The sequence below is a fragment of the Somniosus microcephalus genome, chromosome 6 (assembly GCF_052327205.1).
Source record: "Somniosus microcephalus isolate GS21.2 chromosome 6, FLI_Smic_1.0, whole genome shotgun sequence".
NCBI lineage: Eukaryota > Metazoa > Chordata > Chondrichthyes > Squaliformes > Somniosidae > Somniosus > Somniosus microcephalus.
Genome location: NC_140992.1, coordinates 241914200 through 241941981, shown reverse-complemented (window position 1 = coordinate 241941981; position 27782 = coordinate 241914200). Strand labels below are relative to the sequence as shown.

At 44.2% G+C, this 27782-nt stretch overlaps 1 protein-coding gene across 1 annotated transcript in view; it reads left to right on the top strand.

Moving 5' to 3' along the window:
• The window catches only part of cpne7 (copine VII), a 202783-nt gene that overhangs the window by 114076 nt on the left and 60925 nt on the right, over positions 1 to 27782 (top strand). Inside the window, exons 5-10 of the mRNA XM_085991647.1 lie at positions 8045 to 8119; positions 9466 to 9549; positions 11752 to 11841; positions 17964 to 18062; positions 22678 to 22764; positions 24220 to 24279. Of these exons, the coding sequence (XP_085847773.1) occupies positions 8045 to 8119; positions 9466 to 9549; positions 11752 to 11841; positions 17964 to 18062; positions 22678 to 22764; positions 24220 to 24279 (495 nt within the window). The remainder of the gene's footprint in view (positions 1 to 8044; positions 8120 to 9465; positions 9550 to 11751; positions 11842 to 17963; positions 18063 to 22677; positions 22765 to 24219; positions 24280 to 27782) is intronic.

Sequence of the window (27782 nt, the reverse complement as noted above, 5' to 3'; positions counted from 1 at the left end):
CCCTCAGAATTTTTTCCAATAATTTCCCTACCACTGATGTTAGGCTCACTGGCCTGTAATCCCCTGGTTTATCCCCACTACCCTTCTTGAATAATGGTACTACATTAGCTGTCCTCCAGTCCTCTGGCACCTCCCCTGTGGCCAGAGAAGTTCTGAAAATTTGTGTCAGAGCCCCTGCAATCTCCTCCCTTGCCTCACACAACAGCCTGGGATACATCTCGTCTGGGCCTGGGGATTTATCCACTTTTAAGCCCGCTAAAACCGCTAGTACCTCCTCCCTCTCAATACTAATTTGTTCAAGTATATCACAATCCCCCTGCCTGATTTCTATGCCTACATCGTCCTTCTCCATAGTGAACACAGATGCAAAATATTCATTTAAAACCTCACCTACATATTCCGGCTTTACACAAAGATTGCCACTTTGGTCCCTAATGGGCCCTACTCTTTCCCTGGTCATCCTCTTGCCCTTAATATACGTATAAAACAACTTGGGATTTTCCTTTATTTTGCCCACCAGTGTTTTTTCATGCCCCCTCTTCGCTCTCCTAATTTCTTTTTTAAGTACCCCCCTGCACTTTCTATACTCCTCTAGGGCTTCCACTGTTTTTAGTCCTTTGTATCTGCCAAAAGCCTCCCTTTTTTTCCGAATCCATTCTTGTATATCCCTTGACATCCACAGTTCCCTGGGCTTGTTGGTCCCACCTTGACCTTTACGGGAACATGTTGGCGTTGTACTCTCTCTATTTCCTTTCTGAAAGATTCCCACTGCTCTGATGTGGATTTTCCTACAAGTAGCTGATCCCAGTCCACTTTGGCCAGATCCTGCCTTATCATATTAAAATCGGCCTTCCCCCAATTTAGAACCTTTATTTCCGGTCCATCTTTGTCCTTTTCCATGACTACCTTAAATCTCACTGAATTATAGTCATTGCCACCAAAATGCTCTCCTACTGACACTTCTACCACTTCCCTACCTACATTCCCTAGACTTGGGTCCAGTACCGCCCCCTCTCTTGTAGGACTTTCTACATGCTGGCTCAAAAAGCTCTCCTGGATGCACTTTAAGAATTCTGCACCCTCTAAGCCTTTCACACTGACTATCCCAGTTAATATTGGGGAAGTTGAAACCCCCTACTATTATTGCCCTATTATTTCTACACTTCTCTGAGATTTGCCTACATATCTGTTCCTCTATCTCCCCCTGATTGTTTGGGGGCTTATAGTACACTCCCAGCAAAGTGCTTGTCCCCTTTTTGTTTTTAAGTTCTACCCATATGGCCTCATTAGAGGAACCTGCTAAAATATCATCCCTCCTTACTGCAGTAATTGACTCCTTGATTAATACTGCGACATCCCCTCCTCTTTTACACCCCCCTCTGTCTCGCCTGAAGATTCTATACCCCGGAATATTGAGCTGCCAGTCCTGCCCCTCCCTCAACCATGTCTCTGTGATAGCAACAATATCATACTCCCATGTGTTCATCAACACCTTCAATTCATCTGCCTTACTCACAAGACTCCTTGCATTAAAATAAATGTCATCCAGCCTTGCCATACTCCCATTGCTATTTGAGGGAGCTTGCTGTGCACAAATTGGCTGCCATATTTCCTACATTACAATAGTGACTACACTTCAAAAAGTACTTCATTGTCTGTAAAGCGCTTTGGGATGTCCTGAGGCCATGAAAGGCGCTATGAATACCCTTCCCTCTGGGGGGTGGTGGGGGGGGGGGAAATGCTTCCTGATTTTACTGCTAATTAGCCTAGCTCTAATTTGAAGATTATGGCCCCTCGTTCTCGAGAATCACCCAAATGATATAAACCTGAGAATAGCTGTCCAAATTATGCTGAGGGTGCTTGCACTGGGACATTTTTAAACCAGTATGGAGACGACGGAATAGAAATTTCAGAGCAGATTTCCCAAGGCATCCCTGAATCTGTGTCTTTATGCAGGAAAACAGCAGCAAATGGCACTATATTAATGCAGTCATTAAGATGGCCAGGAAGGGCACTTGGATTCAGGTTGGGCAGGTGGGAGGGTCGACTTGGAGGTACATTGAGCAAGGCAACAGGGGACACCGAGACATATTGAGTGGGTGGGAGAGGAATTCAAGGGTACGTCGAGCAGGATGAGGCAACTGAAGCCCTGTTAAGCAGATAGGCAGGAGAGGCAAAGAGCTTACAAGGAAAGTTCTTTTCCCACTAGGCGCCTACTAGTATATTCTAGGTGTTCACCAAAGTTGACACCTGATTATAAGATATTTTTCTTGTACGATGTTCCCCTCACTATAACACCCTTGCATGTACTAGGATCTCTGAAATAACATGCATTGTTTATAGCTTCTGCTCAACTAGAAAGCCCCCTATATGTTTTTATATAGCTCCCAAATATCTTCACGAGAACTTCATTTACAGGTACTTTTGCCCGTCCTGCTACATTGACTTTATATAAAAGTGCTTGCAAGCCTTTTTAAAAATTGTTTGGAAACACAATGGCCCGGATTTTGCGGTCAGCGGCGAAGGAACAGCGCTGGCCGTTCACTACAGACTTTCTCTGGGCTTTTCACAGAATCACAGAAACCCCACAGTGCAGATAGAGGCCATTTCGGCCCATCGAGCCTGCACCGACACATATCCCACCCGATCCCCGTAACCCCTACACCAACACATATCCCAACCTATCCCCGTAACCCATGTATTTAATCCCCCTAACACTAAGGGTCAATTTATCATGACCAATCAACCTAACCTGCACATCTTTGGACTGTGGGAGGAAACCGGAGCACCCGGAGGAAACCCTGGAACTTATGCTGATTAGAAATCCAAAACAGCGCGGCGCCCTCTACAGGAGATCTGGGACCTGTGTGAGCAGGGCAAGCAACTGTGCATCTCCTTAACCAATCAGATTGAAGCATCCTTACTGAGTCACGCAGGCCTCAATATTGACAAATGTAAGAAGTCACACAACACCAGGTTATAGTCCAACAGCTTTATTTGAAATCACAAGCTTTCGGAGCGCTGCTCCTTCTTCAGGTGAAGTGGAGAAATGCATAAAGACACAGCTTATATAGTCAGAGAATCATGTCAGATGTTTACAGGTAACCTTTCCAACTGCCATTTGTCACACCTCGGCAGAGAGATAATCACAGCAGTCAAAGGTGTGAATGGTGTCCAAACGGGTCAGTCAGGGAAACATTACATCAAAGAACAATGAGGTGGGGTCACAAGGGGTCAAATATTGCAGATGCTGGGGTCTGTACGAAAAACAAAAAAACAGACAAAAAACATTTTTTTTGGCTGGAAATCACAGCAGGTCCGGCCGCATCTGTGTAGAGAGAACAGGCCAATGTCGACTCGAGTCTGGATGACCCTGCATCAGGTGGGGTTACATGTAGCGTGACATGAACCCAAGATCTCGGTTGAGGCCGTCCTCATGAGTGCGGAACTTGGCTATCAGTTTCTGCTCGACGATTTTGCGTTGTCGTGTGTCTCGAAGGCCACCTTGGAGAATGCTTACCCGAAGATCGGAGGCTGAATGTCCTTGACTGCTGAAGTGTTCCCCGACTGGGAGGGAACACTTGTGCCTGGTGATTGTTGCGCGGTATCCGTTGTCGCAGTGTCTGCATGGTCTCGCCGATGTACCATGCTCCGGGGCATCCTTTCCTGCAACGTATGAGGTAGACAACGTTGGCCGAGTCACATGAATATGTACCATGCACCTGGTGGGTGGTGTCCTCATGTGTGATGATGGTATCTGTGTTGATGATCTGGCATATCTTGCAGAGGTTGCTGTGGCAGGGTTGTGTGGTGTCGTGGTCGCTGTTCTCCTGAAAGCTGGGTAATTTGCTGCGAACGATGGTCTGTTTGAGGTTAGGCGGCTGTTTGAAAGTGAGTAGTGGAGGCGTGGGGATGGCCTTAGCGAGGTGTTCGTTGTCATCGATGACATGTTGAAGGCTGCGAAGAACATGGCGTAGTTTCTACGCTCCGGGGAAGTACTGGACGACGAAGGGTACTCTGTTGGTTGTGTCCCGTGTTTGTCTTCTGAGGAGGTCTATGCAATTTTTCGCTGTGGCCCGTCGGAACTGTCGATCGACGAGTCGAGCGTCATATCCCGTTCTTACAAGGGCGTCTTTCAGTGTCTGTAGGTGTCCATCGCGTTCCTCCTCGTCTGAGCAGATCCTGTGTATTCGCAGGGCTTGTCCATAGGGGATGGCTTCTTTAACGTGGTTAGGGTGGAAGCTGGAGAAGTGAAGCATCGTGAGGTTGTCCGTGGGCTTGCGGTAGAGTGAAGTGCTGAGGTGTTCGTCTTTGATGGAGATTCGTGTGTCCAGGAATGAGACTGATTCTGAGGAGTAGTCCATGGTGAGTTTGATGGTGGGATGGAACTTGTTGATGTTATCGTGTAGTCTTTTCAGTGATTCTTCGCCGTGGGTCCATAGGAAGAAAATGTCGTCGATGTATCTGGTGTATAGCGTTGGTTGGAGATCCTGTGCAGCGAAGAAGTCTTGCTCAAACTTGTGCATGAAGATGTTTGCGTATTGGGGTGCGAATTTGGTCCCCATGGCTGTTCCGTGTGTTTGGGTAAAGAATTGGCTGTCGAAGGTGAAGACATTGTGGTCAAGGATGAAGCGGATGAGTTGTAGCATCCTACAACTCATCCGCTTCATCCTTGACCACAATGTCTTCACCTTCGACAGCCAGTTCTTTACCCAAACACACGGAACAGCCATGGGGACCAAATTTGCACCCCAATACGCAAACATCTTCATGCACAAGTTCGAGCAAGACTTCTTCGCTGCACAGGATCTCCAACCAACGCTATACACCAGATACATCGACGACATTTTCTTCCTATGGACCCACGGCGAAGAATCACTGAAAAGACTACACGATAACATCAACAAGTTCCATCCCACCATCAAACTCACCATGGACTACTCCTCAGAATCAGTCTCATTCCTGGACACACGAATCTCCATCAAAGACGGACACCTCAGCACTTCACTCTACCGCAAGCCCACGGACAACCTCACGATGCTTCACTTCTCCAGCTTCCACCCTAACCACGTTAAAGAAGCCATCCCCTATGGACAAGCCCTGCGAATACACAGGATCTGCTCAGACGAGGAGGAACGCGATGGACACCTACAGACACTGAAAGACGCCCTTGTAAGAACGGGATATGACGCTCGACTCGTCGATCGACAGTTCCGACGGGCCACAGCGAAAAATTGCATAGACCTCCTCGGAAGACAAACACGGGACACAACCAACAGAGTACCCTTCGTCGTCCAGTACTTCCCCGGAGCGTAGAAACTACGCCATGTTCTTCGCAGCCTTCAACATGTCATCGATGACGACGAACACCTCGCTAAGGCCATCCCCACGCCTCCACTACTCGCTTTCAAACAGCCGCCTAACCTCAAACAGACCATCGTTCGCAGCAAATTACCCAGCTTTCAGGAGAACAGCGACCACGACACCACACAACCCTGCCACAGCAACCTCTGCAAGACATGCCAGATCATCAACACAGATACCATCATCACACATGAGGACACCACCCACCAGGTACATGGTACATACTCATGTGACTCGGCCAACGTTGTCTACCTCATACGTTGCAGGAAAGGATGCCCCGGAGCATGGTACATCGGCGAGACCATGCAGACACTGCGACAACGGATGAACGGACACCGCGCAACAATCACCAGGCACAAGTGTTCCCTCCCAGTCGGGGAACACTTCAGCAGTCAAGGACATTCAGCCTCCGATCTTCGGGTAAGCATTCTCCAAGGTGGCCTTCGAGACACACGACAACGCAAAATCGTCGAGCAGAAACTGATAGCCTAGTTCCGCACTCATGAGGACGGCCTCAACCGAGATCTTGGGTTCATGTCACGCTACATGTAACCCCACCTGATGCAGGGTCATCCAGACTCGAGTCGACATTGGCCTGTTCTCTCTACACAGATGCGGCCGGACCTGCTGTGATTTCCAGCCAAAAAAAATGTTTTTTGTCTTTTTTTGTTTTTCATACAGACCCCAGCATCTGCAATATTTGACCCCTTGTGACCCCACCTCATTGTTCTTTGATGTAATGTTTCCCTGACTGACCCGTTTGGACACCATTCACACCTTTGACTGCTGTGATTATCTCTCTGCCGAGGTGTGACAAATGGCAGTTGGAAAGGTTACCTGTAAACATCTGACATGATTCTCTGACTATATAAGCTGTGTCTTTATGCATTTCTCCACTTCACCTGAAGAAGGAGCAGCGCTCCGAAAGCTTGTGATTTCAAATAAAGCTGTTGGACTATAACCTGGTGTTGTGTGGCTTCTTACATTTGTCCACCCCAGTCCAACTCCAGCATCTCCACACCATCAATATTGACAGAGTGGGTTTTGTAAGTTTTGACTCCTCAGTGTGCGTATTTTTTTTTACAGCCGGATCCCTGCCCTGAAGTCAGCCTGATTGCCCAGATTGGCTTCCAGTCAGGCGGGGAGCACTCCAGAGGAGGCTGCAGCTCTAGAAAAGAAGCCTGCAGCTGCTTCTGGGAGCATGGTGTTGGAGGAGGGGTCCGATCCCCAACCCCAGTGGGGTTGTCCGATCCCCGATTTTGGGGGGGGTTTTGTATTTGGGGGGTGGGTGGTTCTGATTGAGTGGAGGGTCCAATCCAAGGGAAGAAGGATAGCTTGGGGGCCGGGAGAAGCTCTTCTGTTCCTCCTGGCCCACAAGCAGTGCTGTAAGGGCATGTACCTTCTCCCTGAAGCTGTCCTCGCCTCCCTTGAGCTGTCTGGTTTCCCGAGGCCGGGGAAAATCGGCCACCCAGTGTTAAACCTGTAGATCATGTTGAATTTGAGGCTGCCAGCCTCATTAATATATTTAAATGGCCAACCTGCTTCCTGGAATTGGGCTGGCTGCCCGCCCCTTGTCTCGCCTCCATTAAATCCAGAAGTGGGAGAATTAGAAGCAGGTTGGGGTCAATTTTGGGATTTTAAATTTGTTTAACCTCTCACTTGATCCCAACCCACCCGTTTTTGGTGTTTAAAATTCACCCCGCAGTGTCCGAACCAGGAAGTGTCAGCTAGAATAGTTAAATCAATGCCAAATCATATGCAATTGTAAGAAATCACACAACACCAGGTTATAGTCCAACAGCTTTATTTGAAATCACAAGCTTTCAGAGCGCTGCTCCTTCGTCAGGTAAAGTCGAAGGAGCAGCGCTCCGAAAGCTTGTGATTTCAAATAAAGCCGTTGGACTATAACCTGGTGTTGTGTGATTTCTTACAATTGTCCACCCCAGTCCAACACCGGCATCTCCACACCAAATCATATGCAGACAGTGAAATAAAGAGAGGGGAAGAAAGATGGGATTAAGAGAGAGAGATAAAAGAGACAAAGAAAAAGTTTTTAAAAATATTTAAAATCTGAAGGAATGAGACTCCACACTTGTAAAAGTTAATATTCAGGGCCAGAGAGGTTGTTTGGCAGTAATTAAGACTCATTGTGGCGTGAAAAATTCAGTTACACTTGAATGGACAAGCCCTAACTTTTTCTGGCGTGTTTCGTGGGTATCTATCATGTATGTACCGCAATTTCACGCCGTTCCATGTGTTTTCAATGCCGAGTATCTTGGCAAGATACTGTTATAGCGAAGCTTCTGGAGGCATAGGGCAACTCTGACAGAAACTTTCTAATTTCCGTGTTTAATTGCGCATGGATGGTCGCTGGAAGTTACTGTCTGATTTATTCTTTAATAACTGTGAGCGCTGGTAGCCTCACCATTATTTCTACCGCAAAATCAATGAGATGACAGCAAACACTTTGAAATACATCATTAAAATCACGTATAATTATTATGATGCATGATTCGAACTCTTTTCTCCTTGAACAAAAAAAGTTTCACATTCTTCAGCCTTTCTTTAACACAAGCTGTACTGTCACAAAATCCATTGTGCAAACTGCAAGAAGAATCTAATTCATAAGCGTGAAGCATACCGACAATTAGCTATTATTTGTTCCTGTCTGTGTTCACAGGTTGTTGCAGAGGAAATAAGTGGAAACAACGGCTATGTGGAATTGGCCTTCTGTGCTAAGAAACTGGATGATAAGGTACTGTGGATTCTCAGGCAGTGGATTTAACAGAAAATATAAACAAGCACTTTATAGAATGGATCTTCTCAATTGTGTGAAGCATTCCTTTTGACTGTACAATCTACAATAAATCTCCGAATTTTTAAAAGAAAGGTTCATTTTGAAGTTTTGGTTCCTTTTTGAAGACCTAATAAAGCGGAATATCCATATCAGATCTGAACAACACATTTACTGTACTCAAGCGACGTGATAATTAAACTTTGATGGTTTACTGATTCCGAATAACCTTATGTGCAATCGTGTTTTCCACCAACTACCATTCACACTTTAATAAAAGCTTCATATTTAATTCCACATAACAGCCAACACAACATTTTAATCAGTCTGTTGAAAGCTGATTTTTGGAGGACGAATCAAAGGGATTTCAATGCTGCTAACAAACAGATTTGATCATGATCAAAACTAAAGGGGGAGAATTTCCACGCTGTTTTCAGTGTAATTTTAATGCACATTAAGGACTACTAACATTTTGTGGCAGGAAAATAGGGTGGATGCCATGTATATCAGTTTTCCACCCCAAAAATGGATTCTTCTGAATTCCCTTGCATTTTTTGGCCCTTTCCATGATCTGCCCAAAGAGCAGATAATTTAAATATGATAATTAATTCCTGTTTCCTGCTCATACACTCTCAAAGCACTCCAGGGTAACTGAGGGGGTGAATTTCATTGGGGCTTCTCCCTAATACCGCCATAACTTCAGCACACATTTCGGCGGTAATCCTATTTACACGTGTAAACAGGGTTTCCACCAAATGTCTGCCAAAGTTTTGTTGGCGGGAGTGGGAGGAGTCCCAAAGAAATTCATCCTCTTATAGATGTCGAAAGGTGCAGCTGATGCGAGGATCGGCTGCGACAGGCAGAAGTAATGAGTTTTTGAGCCAGAAGTTTGCAAATCAGCTGACCCAGGAGCCCTTGTGTAAATACCACGCCAGCCACCGATGGGCGCCTGTCTTTTCTCATTGGCTTCACAGCATTGCAACTTCCGCCATGGAAATTCACCTGTAGTATTTCCAATTGAACTCGGGAATCATGAATACTGTAGTATTGTAAGCAGGATTGCAATATTCTGCAGCATGAAATAATGAGACTATATTACCTTTATTGATGTGAAATTTAATTTGCCATATATCTGTCCATTTGCATAACTGACATTTTTGCTGTCTCGATTGCTCTTATTAATTTTGCCTTCTATGTAAAATTAGGTTGGCTCACCTGTCCCATCTGCCATTTCAAAAAAGCCTTGAAACTAATGATCTGGTCAACACAACTCCGTAACACTGGACTTTTCATTCATACCGTTACAGGATCTTTTCAGCAAATCTGACCCTTTTCTGGAGATGTACAAGATTAATGATGATGAGTCTGAGCAACTCGTCTACAGGACAGAGGTGTGTAAAAGGCTCAAGAGGAATAGCCAGGGTTACTGTGCCGAGCACAATCCATAGGGGGCAAGAATAAAAAAATTCTCTTAAATATGATTTGAAGTTGAAATTAATATGAAATTTCAAGCTAATGAATATATTTAAAGTGATAGTACCAAAGCCATATAATCCATTCAGATAAGAAAATAATAAAATAGAAAGTATTAATTTAAAGGTAGTGATTTTATATAACTGCAATATTTAATTGCTCTTTAAATAAAATATTATTGGACTGTTGAGTTCTTGGTTCCTAATCTCAAATTCAACTTCTAGTCTTGACTGACCATTTTGCTTGAATCTTGCCAAGCGAGCAAGGCTGCCATTCGTACTGGGGTTGACTGGATGAGGGAGGGGAAGTTGCCTGAAAAGTGAACCCTGAGCTGTGCTCCTAGGTTGCTCCGTCAATGAGCAGCTTGGACTCATCGACCAGAACATCTGAACAAGGAAAACAGCATGGGGGACTCATTCAAAACCGAGAAAAAAAAAACACTTTTTTAAAGGTTTTTAATTATTTAAATCATATAAATTAAACATTGTGGTCTATACAAAAATTAAGCATCAACAGTTTGATGAGTGGTTTCGTTGGTACTATCCTGGCGCACGCTGTAACGATCTATAGGAAGCAGAATGATTTTTGTCTCCTTCAAAGGAGTCTCATTATTAGTGATCTTACATATTTCATTGAGGTCTGGGGCACTTTCATCACTTATTACAAATTCCAGTCCAAGTACCTTCACTTTTCAAAATCTCTCGCTTGACTGGAACAAACAAACTTTGTACAATTAAATGGTGTTGGACAGAACACTTAACAAAACAGGCATTACATTTCACATATTAATTCCAAGAAGAAAAATTCTATAGTGATATAAATGCTCTGTAGTCCATGGTCTAGACTACTTTGATGTTAACAAGGCTGCAAAATAATGACACTAACAAAGAATTTTTAGTGTGCTTGTCACTCAAACCTAGCAGTCTGGTGTAATATGCATCACTTTTGTAACCAGAATAATAATTAAATCCCTTTAATTCCCCACTTATGAAGTAGGGGAGCTGCAAAGAGTAATGAACAAATTCTATTACTAGTCTAAAAAGACTCCATTTTAGATGATTATGTATGACAGTCCTCATTAAAACTGTCAATAACAGAACTAAATAATTTTCCAAACTGATTATTTTTTGGCATGAAGAAGAATAATTCAGTTTGCAATTTGTGTCTGCTTAGGACATGTATTTACATAAATGTTGGAATATTTTTTCAAACCTAGTTAAAATGTGCAGTGCTGTCTTCAGATTTTAAAGGGAAATACAGAAAGGCGGGTTCATGGAGTTTATGCCAGCTCAACATGGCAAGGGGAGGCAAAGTGTTGAGATGAGGAGACTTTTATTAACGCAGCGACTTGTTGCGATCTGGAATGCACTGCCTGAAAGGGTGGTGGAAGCAGATTCAATAGTATCATTCAAAATAGAATTGGATAAATACTTGAAGGGAAAAATGTGCAAGGCTATGGGGAAAGGGCAGGGGAATGAAACTAATTGAATAGCTCTTTCAAAAGAGCCGGCACAAGCATGATTGGCCGAATGGCCTCCTACTCATATCATTCTATAACCCGTCTTTCTGTATTTCCCTTTTAAATCTGCAGATTTTTAACAACTTGTGTGCGTGTAAAATGTTGCATGTTATTTAAATGTTAATAACTTAATTAAAATAAACTGGGTAATAGGATATGTAGGAATTTTATATGAGCGTGTTAACCAACTCATTAAAAGCTATAGCAATTAGTTTGATCATTTACAAATTGGAAAATCACCTGTTACAGTTTAAATATGAAAGAATTTGGACAAAACAAAACTCTACCAATAATTCAGTTTGAGGTTGTGGAGCATGAATAGTAATGACAAGTGAATTTAATTCTGTGGCCAACAGATTATTCATTGAGCAGGAATTGACTAGTTTTCTAGAGCAAGGGTAGAAGTAACTCTCGGTATTGTGTTTAACCAGCTGGTTCACACGCTCATGTAAAATATTGCTCAGACTAATTGCTACGTCTAGATCTGCAGTGTTACAATGAAGCTATCAGAACCACACACAGTATGTGCACCTTGCTTTTGGTTTGTATGGCAAGTTTGGCTAGTACTCAGTGAGATATTGAGTTTTTTTTGCTTCTGCAGGTTATCAAGAACAACTTGAATCCTGTGTGGGAGTCCTTTAAAGTTTCCCTGAGCTCACTTTGTAGTTGTGAGGAAAAGAGACAGCTAAAGGTACAGATTGGTGTAGAATACTGACTTCGACATGATCAGCCAAATTAGCACATAACATGATGCACGTTACAACTGAAGACCGTGTTCAGAACAGAATGTATTTTTATTGTTTGTTATTGTAAAATCACCATGTTACCAATACCTGGACAAAAGTTAAACTGATCCTAATTATTTCCTTGGAACTTCTTTCTCTCGCTGACATCCTGCAATATTGAATCCGGATCACCAGTAGTTCGCAACATATTGAAGTAGATTTTCGACTTGTTTCCCGGGCGTAAAGGAAACATTGCGGATTATATATTGCCCATTATAAAAAATGCCCACTATTTTTATTGCCCATTGAAATCAATGGCAAGTTAAAAATCTACCTAATTGTATCAAGGTGAATAAACTAGAAGCGCGAGTGTCCGCTATCAGCAGTGGGCACAGCTAATTTTGGTGAGCAAGATGCTGTAGTTTGGAGCAAAATTATACTTTATATGTATTTTTTAAGCCCACCATCCCTCACATGACATGTCCAATGTTGACAAGAAATTAATTTCTGTAGAACATACATAATTTGTACAACTTTCACAGGGTGTTGGCTCTGGCTCTGGCTCTCCCTATACCTCCTGCTTTAGGACTTAATGAAACAGTCGTAGACATCAGTCTAGAAATTACAGTTGGTGCTATCAATGGGCAAACACTTCCTACATTTGTGATATTTTGTTGTTTACTAATTTGGATGCAGGCATTAATCCAATTGTCTACTAAAACGCCAGTTAGAGGAACATTACACAAGCACATTTAGTGTTTGTTTTTATCAGAAACAGGGATTTATCTGCTTAAGGTTTTTAATGGCTCGTTTATATTAGGTAAACCATATTAATAATAAAGTAGTATATTAAAACAGTGATTAATATTATTCGTTTAGCTCTTTTCAAAATTTCCCTGGCATTTTGGAAGAAAAATATTTGGTAAAATGAGAATGCGGAATATAGTCAGACTTGTTCAATCAGTGACTGGATTATCCATAGCTCTGAATCCAAAGAGTTTGCTTTGATCATCAATCTTTCCTCGTTGTGATTGTACTTGATCATTCAAATAACTGAGTTTCTGAGTGATGTTCGTCTGTGCAGGTTCCCAAATTTCCTTTGTTCTGTATTCATTAAACTGAACAGGTGCCACGGACTCGCACTGACTTATCACCCAGCCAGACAATTACCAGCTAGCTAAATTTCCTCCTTTGTTTAACAATGCACAGAGCATTCAGAGCACTTTTCCAGCCTGAACTGTGGCAAGGCCACCTACCTGAAGCCAACGGGGTCCACTTTAAATATGTAGCTTGTGCTCTGATGATATCATTTAGGGCCTGATCTGCTATTTTAACCTGAAGGTTGAGCAGGGGAGCAATACTGGCTTTCCTGCCAGACCAAACCTAATAGAAACAGCAGCCACAAGAGGTCCAACAAGATTATTCAAAAATGTTATTTGGTTCCTTGTGGGCCAGGAGGAGCAGGCCTGCGCCCTTGGGCCTTCCTGACACTAGGCTTTCCCCCGCACCGCGATCCCCCTGCTGAGCCCCATCAATCCACTCTCATTGTGTCGGGGATGGTATCCCTGGTTCCCCACTGGCAGTCTCCTGCTGGCTGATTTTAACAGTCAGGCAGCCACTTCTGCCAACTTCTCGACTGTTTTGGTCTCTTGCCGACATCATGGGTGCACAGATTGGTCACTCTGCCCACTTTCGGCGTAAGTTGAATTTCTTCGGCCATATCCTTTCTCGTCCTCCCAAAATATATCACTTCACATTTCTCCATGAAATTTCACCTGACATTGGTCTGCCCTTCTGAAGACACCTAGAGGGAGAAGTTCGGTACCTTTGCGCCCCCGCTATCGTCCCCCAGAGGCGCTAACGACTTACCGCCCGGGCGCGGCGATAGTACTGCTGCCCGCGAAATTCACCTGGAGGTTTGCGGTGGTGGTAACCCCTAGGGCCACGATCTCCTGCGCCCAGAGATTGTGATGTCATCTGGCTGCGCAGTGCCCCAGTAGCAACCTAGACCTGAAATTCAGTTCCGCCACCTGCAGCATTGGCGGGCAACAACACCGACAGCTGCAGGAGGCGTTGGGCGGGAGGCCGGGCGCTTTGGGAGCGCTAATTAAAGGTTAGGCCACTGGTCTGCAGAAAAAGTTTGTTTCCATCCCTTAGGTTGCCATTTAAAAATGTGTAAATGGCGTGAGTGATCAGCCCTGTGCTCTGTTCGAGTGCGTGGAGCTGATCATCATGGATCCCGGCTGCCGTTGGTGACGAGGGACGTTGTTGAAATCCAGAGCCTGCAGCAATGGCCCTTCCCTTTAAGGGAGGGAAGGAACCTCTGATCCCGGCAGCGCTGCATGGGACATTGTGCAGCGCCGCACCCCTACCGCCCCTCCTGCGTGGTTTAGCGCTCCACAAGGGAAGTAGTAGCGCTTGATTTAGCGCTCCACTTCTTTCCTGGAGCGCTAACACCCAATTTAGAGAAAGCTGCGAATTATTAGTGCCTGGTGCTAATTTTTCCAGCTTTCAAAATTTAGCGCCCCAGACAGGGCGATACCCAATTTCTCTCCCCCCGCAACCCCCCCCCCCCTACTGTCCTCTTCACAATTAACAATGTTCCCTATTTTTGGATCATTTGCAAATTTTGATATTTTGCCCCATATACCCATTTATTAAAATTGAAAGAAGCAATGATCCCAACCCTAACTCCTGGGGAAGACCCATTAACATCCCTCCAGTCTGAAAATCTCCATTAATCACTACTGTCTGTGTTCTGTCCTTTAAACCAGAGCTTCTTAAGCTTTTTGATTGAGTCTCCCTCCCGTGTTTAAAAAAATTCCATGGAACCCCTGCAACACAACAAATATTTTTCTGTATAAAAATTAATATTTAGCTTCACCGACGATCCAAGAAGAATGACCACTTGACCAGGCTAACAGAGTTTCAGCTGTGCCGACATACTTGAATGCCATTCAAAATTGTCCTCCCACTCTTTAAATTGTTTATAGGTTAGGAGCATGTTGAATATATTGCATTTTCAGGGTTTATTAGAATGACCTCTGTAAAATGGATGTGATAATGCTCCTACTAACAAGAGACAAATGTTACAGGAAGCAGATTAGATATGCTGGAGGAGGCGTGCCCAACTTGTTCCAATTTAGCTAGTTTTATATATAATAATGAGAGCACATTCTTGAGGGAGTTTAGAACTCCATCACCAATTTTGTGTATTTTCTTTCAATCACTGCAGAGAAGGTGTTGCCAATCTTTTCCCTTCTCCCAGTTCACTGAGGCATGATTGTTCCCTCCCTCCCTCCCGAGTTCATGGAGGCACTCCTTGCCCCAGTTCATTAATGCTCCTACCTGATACTGCTGCTTTGCTCCAGGATTGGACTTTGCGAAGCCTTGAGGATGGGAATGAATTCCTGAACTTTGCACGTTGGAATTTCTGATCTGGCATTTCATGAGATTAAGAATTCCTATGTGCAGAAGGGTCTGATCGCAGAGCTCAGCAGCAGCTGCATCAGATAGGAGTTAGGAGCACCAATACATAGACAGGCTGCTGGAATGGGCGGACATGTGGCAGATGAAATTTAACGCAGCAAAGTGTGAAGTGGTACATTTTGGTGGGAAGAACGAGGAGAGGCAATATAAACTAAAGGGTACAATCCTAAAAGGTGTGCAGGAACATAGAGATCTGGGGGTATATGTGCACAAATCATTGAAGGTGGCAGGGCAGGTTGAGACAGCGATTAAAAAAGCATACAGGATCCTGGGCTTCATAAATAGAGGCATAGAGTGCAAAAGCAAGGAAGTTATGATGAACCTTTATAAAATACTGGTTCGGCCTCAACTGGAGTATTGTGTCCAATTCTGGACACCGCACCTTTTAGGAAGGATGTGAAGGCCTTAGAGAGGGTGCAGAAAAGACTTATGAGAAAGGTACCAGGGATGAGGGACTTCAGTTATGTGGAGAGACTGGAGAAGTTGGGTTTGTTCTCCTTTAAAGCAGCGAAGGTTGAGAGGTGATTTGATAGTTGTTCAAAATCATGAGGGGTCTAGACAGAGTAGATAGAGAATAACTTCCCATTGGTGGAAGGGTCAAGAACCGGAGGACACAGATTTAAGGTGATTGCCTGAAGAACCAAAGGCGACATGAGGAAAAACTGCCTGAAAGTATGGTGGAGGCAGATTCAATCGTGGCTTTCAAAAGGGAATTGGATAAGTACCTGAAAGAAATTTTTTTGCAGGGCTGTAGGGAAAGGGCGGGGGAGTGGAACTAGCTGAAGTGCTCTTGCAGAGAACCGGCATGGGCTTGACTGGCCGAATGGCCTCCTTCTGTGCTGTAACCATTCAGTGATCCTATGAATGGAGAATTGTGAATGGAGCAAGAGGATTTTGATGAAGGTTCTGTGGAAATTTTCCCCAGTGGCCCTGCCCATTCTGTTTTCATATCCTAAATTATGCACATGCATTGTATTAAATGAGTTTATGCAAATATTGGCCCAGATTAGTTTTGATGTATAAAATTATCAAAATTATTTTTATTTAGGTTGGTGCAATGATGGTAATTATGAATTCCAATTCTGTACATTGTATAATTATTAGATTTAGGTATTTAGGTATTCCATTGCATATCATTGGGGATTCCCTTCGTAAACAATTGAAATGGAATTCTGCTTATTGATTGGCGGACAGGTACGCATCCGCACTGCCTGTGTCCCTGGGATCTGTGGGCCATTACGCTGCCCTCCGCCTCGAGGTCTGAGACCGCAACTTGGTGGTACTTCCATAATTGTTTCGCCGGTCAGAGGTGTCTGACTGCAATTTCAGGGCCTTTGTTTCCTGCGCTCTCTAAGGCAGCAAAACTATTGACCGAGGCCATGCTGAGTGTAGTGGCAGTACGAAGTCCGGTCCCCTTGAAACCTTCTCGCGGACCCCCGGTTGAGAACCCCTGCTTTAAACAACTTCCTATCCATGCTATCACCTTCTTTGATAATACATGTCTTAAATTTACCAATTAACTTCCTATGCAGCACTTTATCAAACACATTTCGAAAATTTGAAAATTCATATACACAACATCCGTGGCATTTTCTTTATCAATACATTCCGTTATTTCTCCAAAGGACTCTATTGAATTCAGCAGATCAAAAGAGAAATAAAAGAACAGAGGGAAAAAAAGCAGGAGAAAAGCACAGAAAAACTAAAATTAGAAAAACAACTAGAAGGAAAAATGGAGTTTGAAAACAGTGCATTACAAATATAATAAAACTTTTTTATTTATATAATACATATATCACAAGTGAAACACGAGAAAGGAATGGAAACACTTTTGTAGTGTCTCTAGGTTTGTCTTGGTATTTTTGCATTTGTGTGTAAAATCAGACATAAAATATATGGAACGACAAGAAAAAAGATTTGATCAACAGGAATACATCGACCAGCGTTGCTCTTTTATAAAACTAATTTTCATTTTGAGCAATTTATTTGTTGGTACAACACCGTAATTCAGAGAGTGTTCTAGAAAGTGATTTTCTTGAAGTTTATCATCGTGAATTTCCTCAGGGATTCTTGCGATCAGCTGCTGTAACTTTCGACGGAAGATCAGTGGAAACTCCAGTTTTGTGGCACATGTTTCTTTCTATGCCTTCTTAGTATGTCATGGTGTAATCTTTGGGTATACCAAATTTAGTACTATTAATAGTAGTGAATTGACACACAAGTTAACGAGCAATCCATTCTAGATCCCAAGTCTGCTGTTTCACATTTCATGTACCCATGTACCTTAATTTCCTTTTATCTGCATTAAAATACATCAGCTATTCCTTAGCCCATCTAATAATTTGTCCAGATCATTTTGGATGCTATCAATCCCCTTCAGCTTGACCACTGGGTCACATAGTTGAGTATTGCCTACACGTTTTATAGTATTCAGTGTAGCCTTGTCCATGAATAGTATGAACAATGGGTACCCTGAATTTTACTCCTCACTGGCCCCCAGCTACAGGCGCCTCTCTTTAATTTCACTGTCCACTTTTAAGATGCAGAGATAAATGAGCAAAACAGCACCCTGTATTCAATATATGTTCTGTTTTTCCAGTGCTTAGTCTGGGATTATGATACCCGTGGAAAACATGACTTTATTGGAGAGTTTTACACAACATTTGAGCAAATGCGGAAGGCAATGGGAGAAAACAAGGTAAATGATACAGAATTTTTTTTTATTCGTTTATGGGATCTGGGCGTCACTGGCAAGGCCAGCATTTATTGCCCATCCCTAATTGCCCTTGAGAAGGTGGTGGTGAGCCACCTTCTTGAAGCACTGCAGTCCGTGTGGTGAAGGTACTCCCACAGTGCTGTTAGGTAGCGAGTTCTAGGATTTTGACCCAGCGACAATGAAGGATCGGCGATATATTTCTAAGTCAGTATGGTGTGTGACTTGGAGGGGAACTTGGAGGTGGTGGTGTTCCCATGCGCCTGCTGCCCTTGTCCTTCTAGGTGGAAGAGGTCACGGGTTTGGGAGATGCTGCCGAAGAAGCCTTGGCGAGTTGCTGCAGTGCATCTTGTAGATGGTACACACTGCAGCCACGGTACGCCGGTGGTGGAGGGAGTGAGTGAATGTTTAAGGTGGTGGATGGGGTGCCAATCAAGAGGGCTGCTTTGTCCTGGATGGTGCTGAGCTACTTGAGTGTTATTGGAGCTGCACTCATCCAGGCAAGTGGAGAGTATTCCATCACACTACTTACTTGTGGAAAGGCTTTGGGGAGTTAGGAGGTGAGACACGCGATGCAGAATACCCAGCCTCTGACCTGCTCTTGTTGCTACAGTATTTATGTGGCTGGTCCAGTTAAGTTTCTGGTCAATGGTGACCCCCAGGATGTTGATGGTGGGGGATTCGGCGATGGTAATGCCGTTGAATGTCAAGGGGCGGTAGTTAGACTCTTGCTTGTTGGAGATAGTCATTGTCTGGCATTTCTGTGGTGCGAATGTTACCTGCCATTTATCATCTCAAGCCTGAACGTCGTCCAGGTCTTGTTGCATGCGGGCATGGACTGCTTTGTTATCTCAGGAGTTGTGAATGGCGCTGAACACTGTGCAGTCATCAGCGAACATCACCATTTCTGATCTTATGTTGGAGGGAAGGCCATTGATGAAGCAGTTGAAGATGGTTGGGCCTAGGACACTGCCCTGAGGAGCTCCTGCAGCGATGTCTTGGGGCTGTGATGATTGACCTTCAACCACCACAACCATCTTCCTTTGTGCTAGGTATGACTCCAGCCAGTGGAGCGTTTCCCCCCTGATTCCCATTGACTTCAGTTTTACTAGGGCTCCTTGATGCCACACTCAGTCAAATGCTGCCTTGATGTCAAGAGCAGTCACTCTCGCCTCACCTCTGGAATTCAGCTCCTTTGTCCATGTTTGGACCAAGGCTGTAATGAGGTCGGGAGCCGAGTGGTCTTGGCGGAACCCAAACTGGGCATCCGTGAGCAGGTTATTGGTGAGTAAGTGCTGCTTGATAGCACTTTCGATGACACCTTCCATCACTTTGCTGATGATTGAGAGTAGACTGATGGAACGGTAATTTGCCGGGTTGGATTTGTCCTGCCTTTTGTGGACAGGACATACCTGGGCAGTTTTCCACATTGTTGAATAGATGTCAGTGTTGTCACTGTACTGGAACTGCTTGGCTAGAGGCGCGGCTAGTTCTGGAGCGCAAGTCTTCAGCACGATAGCTGGGATGTTGTCGGGGCCCATAGCCTTTGCTGTATCCAGTGCGCTCAGCCGTTTCTTGATATCATATGGAGTGAACTGAATTGGCTGAAGACTGGCTTCTGTGATGGTGGGGACCTCGGGAGTAGGCCGATATGGATCATCCACTTGGCACTTCTGGCTGAAGATGGTTGCAAATGCTTCAGCCTTGTCTTTTGCACTCACGTGATGGGCTCCACCATCATTGAGGATGGGGATATTCATAGAGCCTCCTCCTCCCGTTAGTTGTGTAATGGTCCACCACCATTCACGACTGGATGTGGCAGGACTGCAGAGCTTTGATCTGATCTGATGATTGTGGGATCGCTTAGCCCTGTCTATAGCATGCTGCTTCCAAATTATGAAGCTCTGAGAAGATACTGCACTATGATTGATGGATAGTAAGACAAAGGGCCGGATTACATTACTGCGTTGCAATGTAATTGTATTTAAATGTGCTCTGCCACAAAATAGATGCATTTGAAAACGAAGATCAATATCTTCAGACACAGTGCAGAATGCAAGATCGATACATATGGTTTTAGTGCTGCTCTGTGCTCAAAACGAATGAACCTAATTTTGTGTGCCTGTATGATATATATGCAGCTTGTAAAACTGGGCCTTGTAATTCTGTTGTGCGAATATTAGCATACAAATATTTAAGGCTCACTTTTATGATTGCACATTCCAGCGGGGAACCTTGTCCACTGGAAACAGATATTGGTGCTTCCCATGATTTTGTGTCCTTTAAAATCTGATATTAAAATTGGCTTCAGATGGAGAGAAAGGGCCATATAGCAACTTCCCCTCCAACTCGCCGCAATAGCTCACCTGCCAAACACCGAAGCCTCAGACGAGGCCTTCATTGCACGACTTGGCCTAGTCTTCGGGCCCTGTCGGCTTGGCCCCTCTGCAGTGGTGGTTTCGCTGCAGCAACGCCTGTATCTTGCTGGCGGGCATCCTGCCGGGAGCCCACCAGGAATATGTAATGACCACCCAACCCAAGAAACTAGGCAGGGTTAATGGCGGACCAGGGAAATCCAGCCTGGAAACAATGGATGTAAGTGAGTTGTCAGCTTTTACCGTGTCTTTTAGTGTTCTAAGTAGTTTTCATTATTCACTTATTAAATATCACCAATCCACATAACCTGCTTCTGTTCAAGGATCCACCATGACTCCACCTCTGTAACCTCCTCCAGCCCTACAACTCTCCGAGATCTCTGCGTTCCTCCAATTCTGACCTCTTGCGCATCCTCGATTTTAATCGCTCCACCATTTGTGGCCGTGCCTTCAGCTGCCGAGGACCTAATCGCTAGAATTCTCTGTCTAAACCTCTCTGCCTCTCTCTCCTCCTTTTCAATGTTCCTTAAAACCTACCTCTCACCTGTCCTAATATCTCCTTATGTGGCTTGGTGACAAATTTTGTTTGCTGATGCTGCTGTGAAACACCTTGGGACATTTTACTACTTTAAAAGTGCTATATAAATGCAAGTAGTTGTTGTTGCTGTTTTGCCCTTTTCCTGATGAGCTAGAGGTGATGTGAGTGAGATTAAGTGACGGATTTGTGCCAAGCAATAACATTTGAAGGTATTCAGTTTCCTTTGTCAGTTTGTGCGATAAGCCAAGCTCCACTGGTGAAATGGTGTAGTGGAGCTGAGCCCCAGCTTTGTTTATACAAGGTCATGAGGCTCCCATTTGATATTTAGCTGGAACAATGCAATGGCAGTTCTTGTGATTCTGGGATTGAACACTTTGCTGGTATTTTTCTTAATTAATTAAAGTGTTTTCTTCTAAATAAAGGAATTTTTCAATGTCTTGAGTTCATGGCCATGCAATGTTCCTGGTATAAAAGTGCCAACCACCAATATTTTTTTTCTAAGTCCTAAGCTTGTGTCTTTTTTATGTCACCAGTATTGTGCTGTGGATTGACTTCATTGCCATGCAGGAGCATTTCATGGCCCCGATTTTGCTGTAGCAGGGCATCGATTGGCATCTACCGTTAGTCAGACTTGCCCTTGCACGCTTGGGTTTTTAAATATTTGGCGTTGCAAGTTGCTAAACTTGTGAGCTGATCACGTCCCAGCGAGAGAAACCAGGTGTCTGGGACCTGAGTGAACACAGCAACCAACAGGCTACCTCCTTAACCAATCCGATTGAAGGATTGTGAAATCAACAGTGCAAGGACTGAGAAGGAATTGTAAATTAGAGTGGGTGAATTCAATGTCAAATCAGGTACAGAAAGAAAAATAAAAGAGTGGGAAAGAACGATTGGATTGAGAGAATGAAAAGGAAAAGTTAAAAAAAAACTTATTAACACTTATCACGTCATTCTTACTTAGACTGGAATGGACAAGACTTAACTTTCTGTGGCAAGTTTAGGTCGCATCTACGGCGCAAATACAGCAATGTCATGCCATTCAACTCATTTCAATGGTGAGGCAGACAGCACAATGCTGTTTTCACAAAGCTAATGGCGGCGTGGCGCAACTCGGACAGCACCTTTTGGATTTTTGAGTTTAAGCACATGTCTGCCACTCACCTGAAGTTGCTGTACCATTTTCTCATAAATAACGGTGAGGGCCATTACCCTCACCGTTATTTTGACAGGAAAATCTGGCCCATTATTTGAGAGATCCGAATTGGCTGTCTCCCAGGCTGGTGTGGGTAATGTGAATAACAGATAAAGTGCTGAATTTCTGAGGGATGGAGTTGGAATTCAGCATCTAATTACTGCTCATCTGTTCTCGCAGCGATCAACTGACACATCAGTTGCTCCATGTTATGATCTAAACTGTTAATGGTATTCCCCACTGTTGGTTGCTTTGTTCGACTTGATGGCATGCACAGTGAATATTTAAATTAGTTTTCTTCCCACTTCAAGTAACACTGCCTGTTTTTGTGTGCATGGCAACCATTTTGTCAGCATACATTTCTAAACTCAAAGATGCATCATACAACAATTCAAAATGCATTTACTTAGAATTACAGAGGATGTGTATGAGTGTTAGATTGGCTTATATTATGATTTAGTAATCTGGCTGGGGTTTTCTCTCTCTCTTTATCAGGTCTATTGGGACTGTGTTAATCCAAAATATAAAGCAAAAAAGAGACATTATAAGAACTCTGGAACTGTCATACTGAAAGATTGTAAGGTAAGGTACACAGGAATGGTATAAACTTGGAGTAACCTTGATTTATGTTAGCAGCAATCTAGAAATTGACTTTTTCCTACAAAACAACAGTGACTACTATTCAAAGGTGATTCATTGGCTGTGCAGTGCTTTTGGACATCCTGAGTAGGTGAAAGGCATGATATAAATTCAAAGTCTTTCTTGCTCATATCCGACATGTGTGGCCTGCAAGGCACAACACCTGGTAGAAATGGCTCTGTGGCTATTCGGGGCTTATTATTTACTTGACATATTTTTGTTTGTTCCTTCCGAAATTGTTTTCCCAATTAAACCCAAAGTTTTCCCGATCATGAATATTCTGTTTTAGTTTTCAAGTGAAAAAGCATGGATTTGTTTGCAGCTGATTTCACTCCACTTTCTGATCTGAATTCAGAAAAAAAGTAAAACTCGAAAATCAGACTGCCTAATTTGCATCGCGTGTGACATTTCCAATGTGCCTTCAAATACTGCTTAATTAAGAATAAAACACTGAATTAAAGAGTGAAAGACTGAGAAAAGACTATGAAACACAATTATTCAACCGTCTGTGATTTTCGCCATCAGTGTGCTGTATTTTTTACGAACAGCTTTTAAAATTATGCAGAGAGTTAGATGTCATTTCAACAGGCAGCAAGGATGAGCTTCTACGAAATGTGATCTTCCGAGTTAATTTATTTTACAGGAAACTCTCTTTTTACCAGCACCTAAATAACCAGAAATCTCTCTTAACCGGCAAAATTCAGGAGTAGGTTCAGGTAAGTTTTACTTTATATTAGTGGCCGTGTAACTGGGGTTCCTGGACCTGTGGCCGTGTAACCAGGGTTCCTGCACCTTTTGCCATGCAACAGGGACGCATGGATCTGTGGCCGTGTATGGGGTTCTCGTACCTTAGTAAGTATACCTCTCTGTAATCCGGACTTTTTGATCAACCGGCACCACGCCGGTCCCATCAGTGCCGGATAAAAAAGAGTTTCCTGTACTTTACTCGGGCTCCACAGTCACGAGAAAATCAGTAGGAGCCAGTGTAAAAGAAAAGTTAATTACAAGTGCACACGCCCACTTAAAAGCAGACGACCTCTGCTATAATCACACCTTTTGGCTGGACAAACCTGGATTCAAACAAGTCTGGAGGTTATAACTGTGATTCAAACTGAGTTATAATGAGGTAAGGCCTCCACACAGGCCTCCCTGTGGACTGGTGCTGGATCCAAACCTTTTATATTCATACTGAAAAATAAGCTTTTAAGGAAATTGTCGCTCATTTCCATCAAGGAATACAGCTTCCTCACACTCTTCAGTGATGTGAGCAAGTAACATCATTGAAATCCGCAAGATGTGGTCTAATGTGTAAATGACAATTATCAGTCATGTAGAATATGTATTGAAATGACTGACTTCAGCTCTCCCGAACTAACTATGCATTTTTGTGTCTTGAAGTTGCACAGGATATATTCCTTTTTAGATTACATAATGGGCGGATGCCAGATTCACTTTACGGTAAGTCAATAGTTATTATGCTTTTTAAGACTACTTCCCAGTGATGATATTTCTCCGCTCTTGAAGATGGATGATTGATTACCTTTTATATTGTAGAAAGTGGGCATCTATTGTGGGTTTGCCAAAGGTTTTTCTTTGGCACTAATTATTCATTTAGAAGTGTTATGTTGTCAGCAATTTCTGGTTTCCAAGCCAAGAGTTCCTAGTTACAAAAAGGTGAAACATTTGCATTTTAATTTTTTTTTGTTGAAGAAAAAAAGTTACAAAAATATTGCAAAATCAAAATAACTCTGAACACGTAGAAACATAAGAGAGCAGCCATTGAATCAGAGCCTGATGTTGATCCTAGTTTTATCTAAACAGACAAAGACCCTGAAATTGCAGTGTCTGTGGTACGTCGTCATATTCCCTTTGATGGAAGTTCCATGCACGAAATCCGGAACTTAAAAAAAAAATTCATTCACGGGATATGGGCGTTGCTGGCAAGGCCATCATTTATTGCCCATCCCTAATTGCCCTTAACTGAGTGCCTTGCTAGGCCATTTTAAGAGTCAACCACATTGCTGTGGGCCTGGAGTACATATATAGGCCAGACCAGGTAAGAACGGCAGATTTCCTTCCCTAAAGGACATTAGTGAACCAGGTGGTTTTTGCAGCAATCCAGTAGTTACATGGTCACCATTACTGATACTAGCTTTTTATTCCAGATTTATTTATTAAGTGAATTTAAATTCCCCAGCTGCCATAGTAGGATGTGAACTCACATCTAATGGATCATTAGTCCAGGCCTCTGGATTACTAGTCCAGTGACATAACCACTATGCTACCGTACCCTTGTGGCCTGTCAACATACGCATTGACAGGCCCTCTGCAGGGGTCCCGAAAAAGCAATCACTGGCGCAGAATTGGGCTATCTGCCCAGCGACTGGACAACAATTGTCCACGCAAGTCTTACGGTTGATGCAAGCAGGCACAGGGCCAGGTTGCATCAGCGTAAAGGGATGTCTAAGGCTTAAATTAAACATTTTTATATCCTAAATTATGCACATACACTGTATTAAATGAGTTTATTCAAATATTGGCCCGGATTACAGTTTTAATGTTTAAAATGATCGAACAATTAAATTTTTATTGCATTTGGTGTAATGAAGGTACTTATGAATAAAATTCCATTTCTGTAAATTGTATAATTATAGATTTGGGGATTCCATTGCATATCATTGTGATTCCTTTCGTAAATGATTGAAATGGAATTCTCCTTTGTCATTGGAGATCTGGGCCCATGTGATCCCAGATACGCTTCCGCACCGCCTGCGCCCTGGGATGTGTGGGCCATTACGCTGTCCTCCATTGAGGCCTGAGATTGCAACTTTTCGCAGCCTGGGGGCCAGCAGGCAATTTCATAATTGTTTTGCAGGTCGGAGGCGTACTCCGGAGGTACGCTTCCGACCGCAATTTCTAGGCCAATATTTTTATTCAAGACCAAGGGTATTACTTAGCTGTAGAAAAGCTTCTGTTGTTGCTGAATTGGCCTGTTTACACTGTGGAATGTGACCATAAGCAACTACACCTGTGCAGTCAGTGCAAAGCCATGATTTGTCAGTCTGCCACAGTGGTGGGAGCATCCGAGGCTTAGAAATTGGATAAGGCGCGGATATCACGCAGCGCTATCTGCCCGCGCCTGTTCAAAGTGGTGCAGGCAGCACACAGAGTTCGTGCTACTTGCTCATTATAATGATTGTAGCACTGATCTCCGCGCTAAACATGCTGCTGATTGGCTTGGCTCTCAACAGGGGGGCCAATATCAAGTGAGGTCTATTGGCCAATAAAGTTTGGCCTAGGCTCTCTGCACTCCTTAAAGGGGAGGTGCTTTGTTGCAGAAGAACCTCATTGTCAGTCTGAACATAGCCATGGCCCAACAGCCAAGGGAAAGGGCTAGAAGATTTTCCGATGCGGCACTGGAGGCCCTGGTCCTGGGGGTACAAAGATGGCGTGAGGTCCTCTACCCGCAGGAGGCCTTTAAGGTTGAACACCAGAAGGCTGTGGGAGGAGGTTGCTCAAGCCGACACTGCGACGAGTGTTGTCCCCAGGACCTGGATCCAGTGCCGCAAAAAGTTTAATGACCTCACACGAGTGGTCAAGGTCAGTGAATGCATCATCAAATGCCATACCCCACCAACTGCACCACAAGCCTCACACACTGCTCACTGCACCACATGTCCCATCACTCACCTACCAACAATCTTTAGCAATCACCATTCATAACTCACAATCATAGCTTCACTGCACCCTCACACACTTACCACTGCTGCAAGACTCACACCCACATCTCACACTTGCACACACTGCCAGCTATTCAACCATGGCAGGCACATCACCCAATCACATTGCACCACACTCACTGACACACTTCCTTTTCTCTTGCAGTCAAAGGTGGCACACAATCGCCGGGAGCACCAGCAGATGGGTGGAGGGCAAGCCAGACTTTAGAACCTCATGGAGCTGGAGGAAGCAGTTCTGGACATAATTAAAGGGGCAGTCACAGAGTCCGTGGCGAGCAGGGAAGTGGAAAGCATTGCTGATGATGGTATGACCATACCTAATCCTCCTTCCCACATCCCACTTACCCCTCATCCCACAATCTCTTCTCACTTACAAGCAGCTGATGGTTTATACATGAATAACTTGCTTGCCCCCACCCCTCCCTCACCACAACATGACCCTTGTGTCTTTCTCCTTTCAGATACCCAAGAACTCCAATCTGGCTGGCCAGTCCCCGAACCAATGGAGGAGGACACTGATAGAGGAGACGACGACACACCGTCACTGCATCTGACACTCGCAGACACCAGCTCAGAAAATGGCACTGCGAGTACTTTAGAGGGTAGTATAGAGGCGGGATCTGCATGTAATGAGTCACTGAGCATGAGTGGGCTATAGCCAGGCCAGGAGGAAACAGTAGCTCGGGTGCTAGCTCCCAGGAGGGCAAGTTCGCGCACGAGTTGTGCGGCACAAAACTCGGATGATGACCTCAATGGGGCGACCTTCAGAAGAAGGGTGATGGGCAGGGACACATAAATGCCTGGTGCAATGGCAAGCCTGCCAAACAGCTTCTTGCCAGTGTCAAGGAGCATGGAGGAGTCCGGCACCAACATTGCACCGGGCTTTGCGCAGAGCTTGGAGCCCATGATTTCCAGAATGGAAATGATGGGTAACTCCAGGAGAGACCCTGTGGACCCAGCCATGATGCTGCGTGTGATGGGCAATGTCGCAGCTTCCATGGCAGCACAGGCAGAAGCAACCCAACGTCTCCGTGCTGCAGTAGTAGCTCAGACTGCTGTCCTTGTGGCTGGGTTTATGAGTCTGGAAAAGGGCTTGCAGGGTCACCCCGCAGTCCAGCAATCTGTCCTCCAACAGATGACTAGGAATACCGAGGTGCTGCCCCGGGGGGAGTGGCAGTGGCTTCGTGGAGCAAGGACCTGCTGCCCTCGCTCAGGATGACA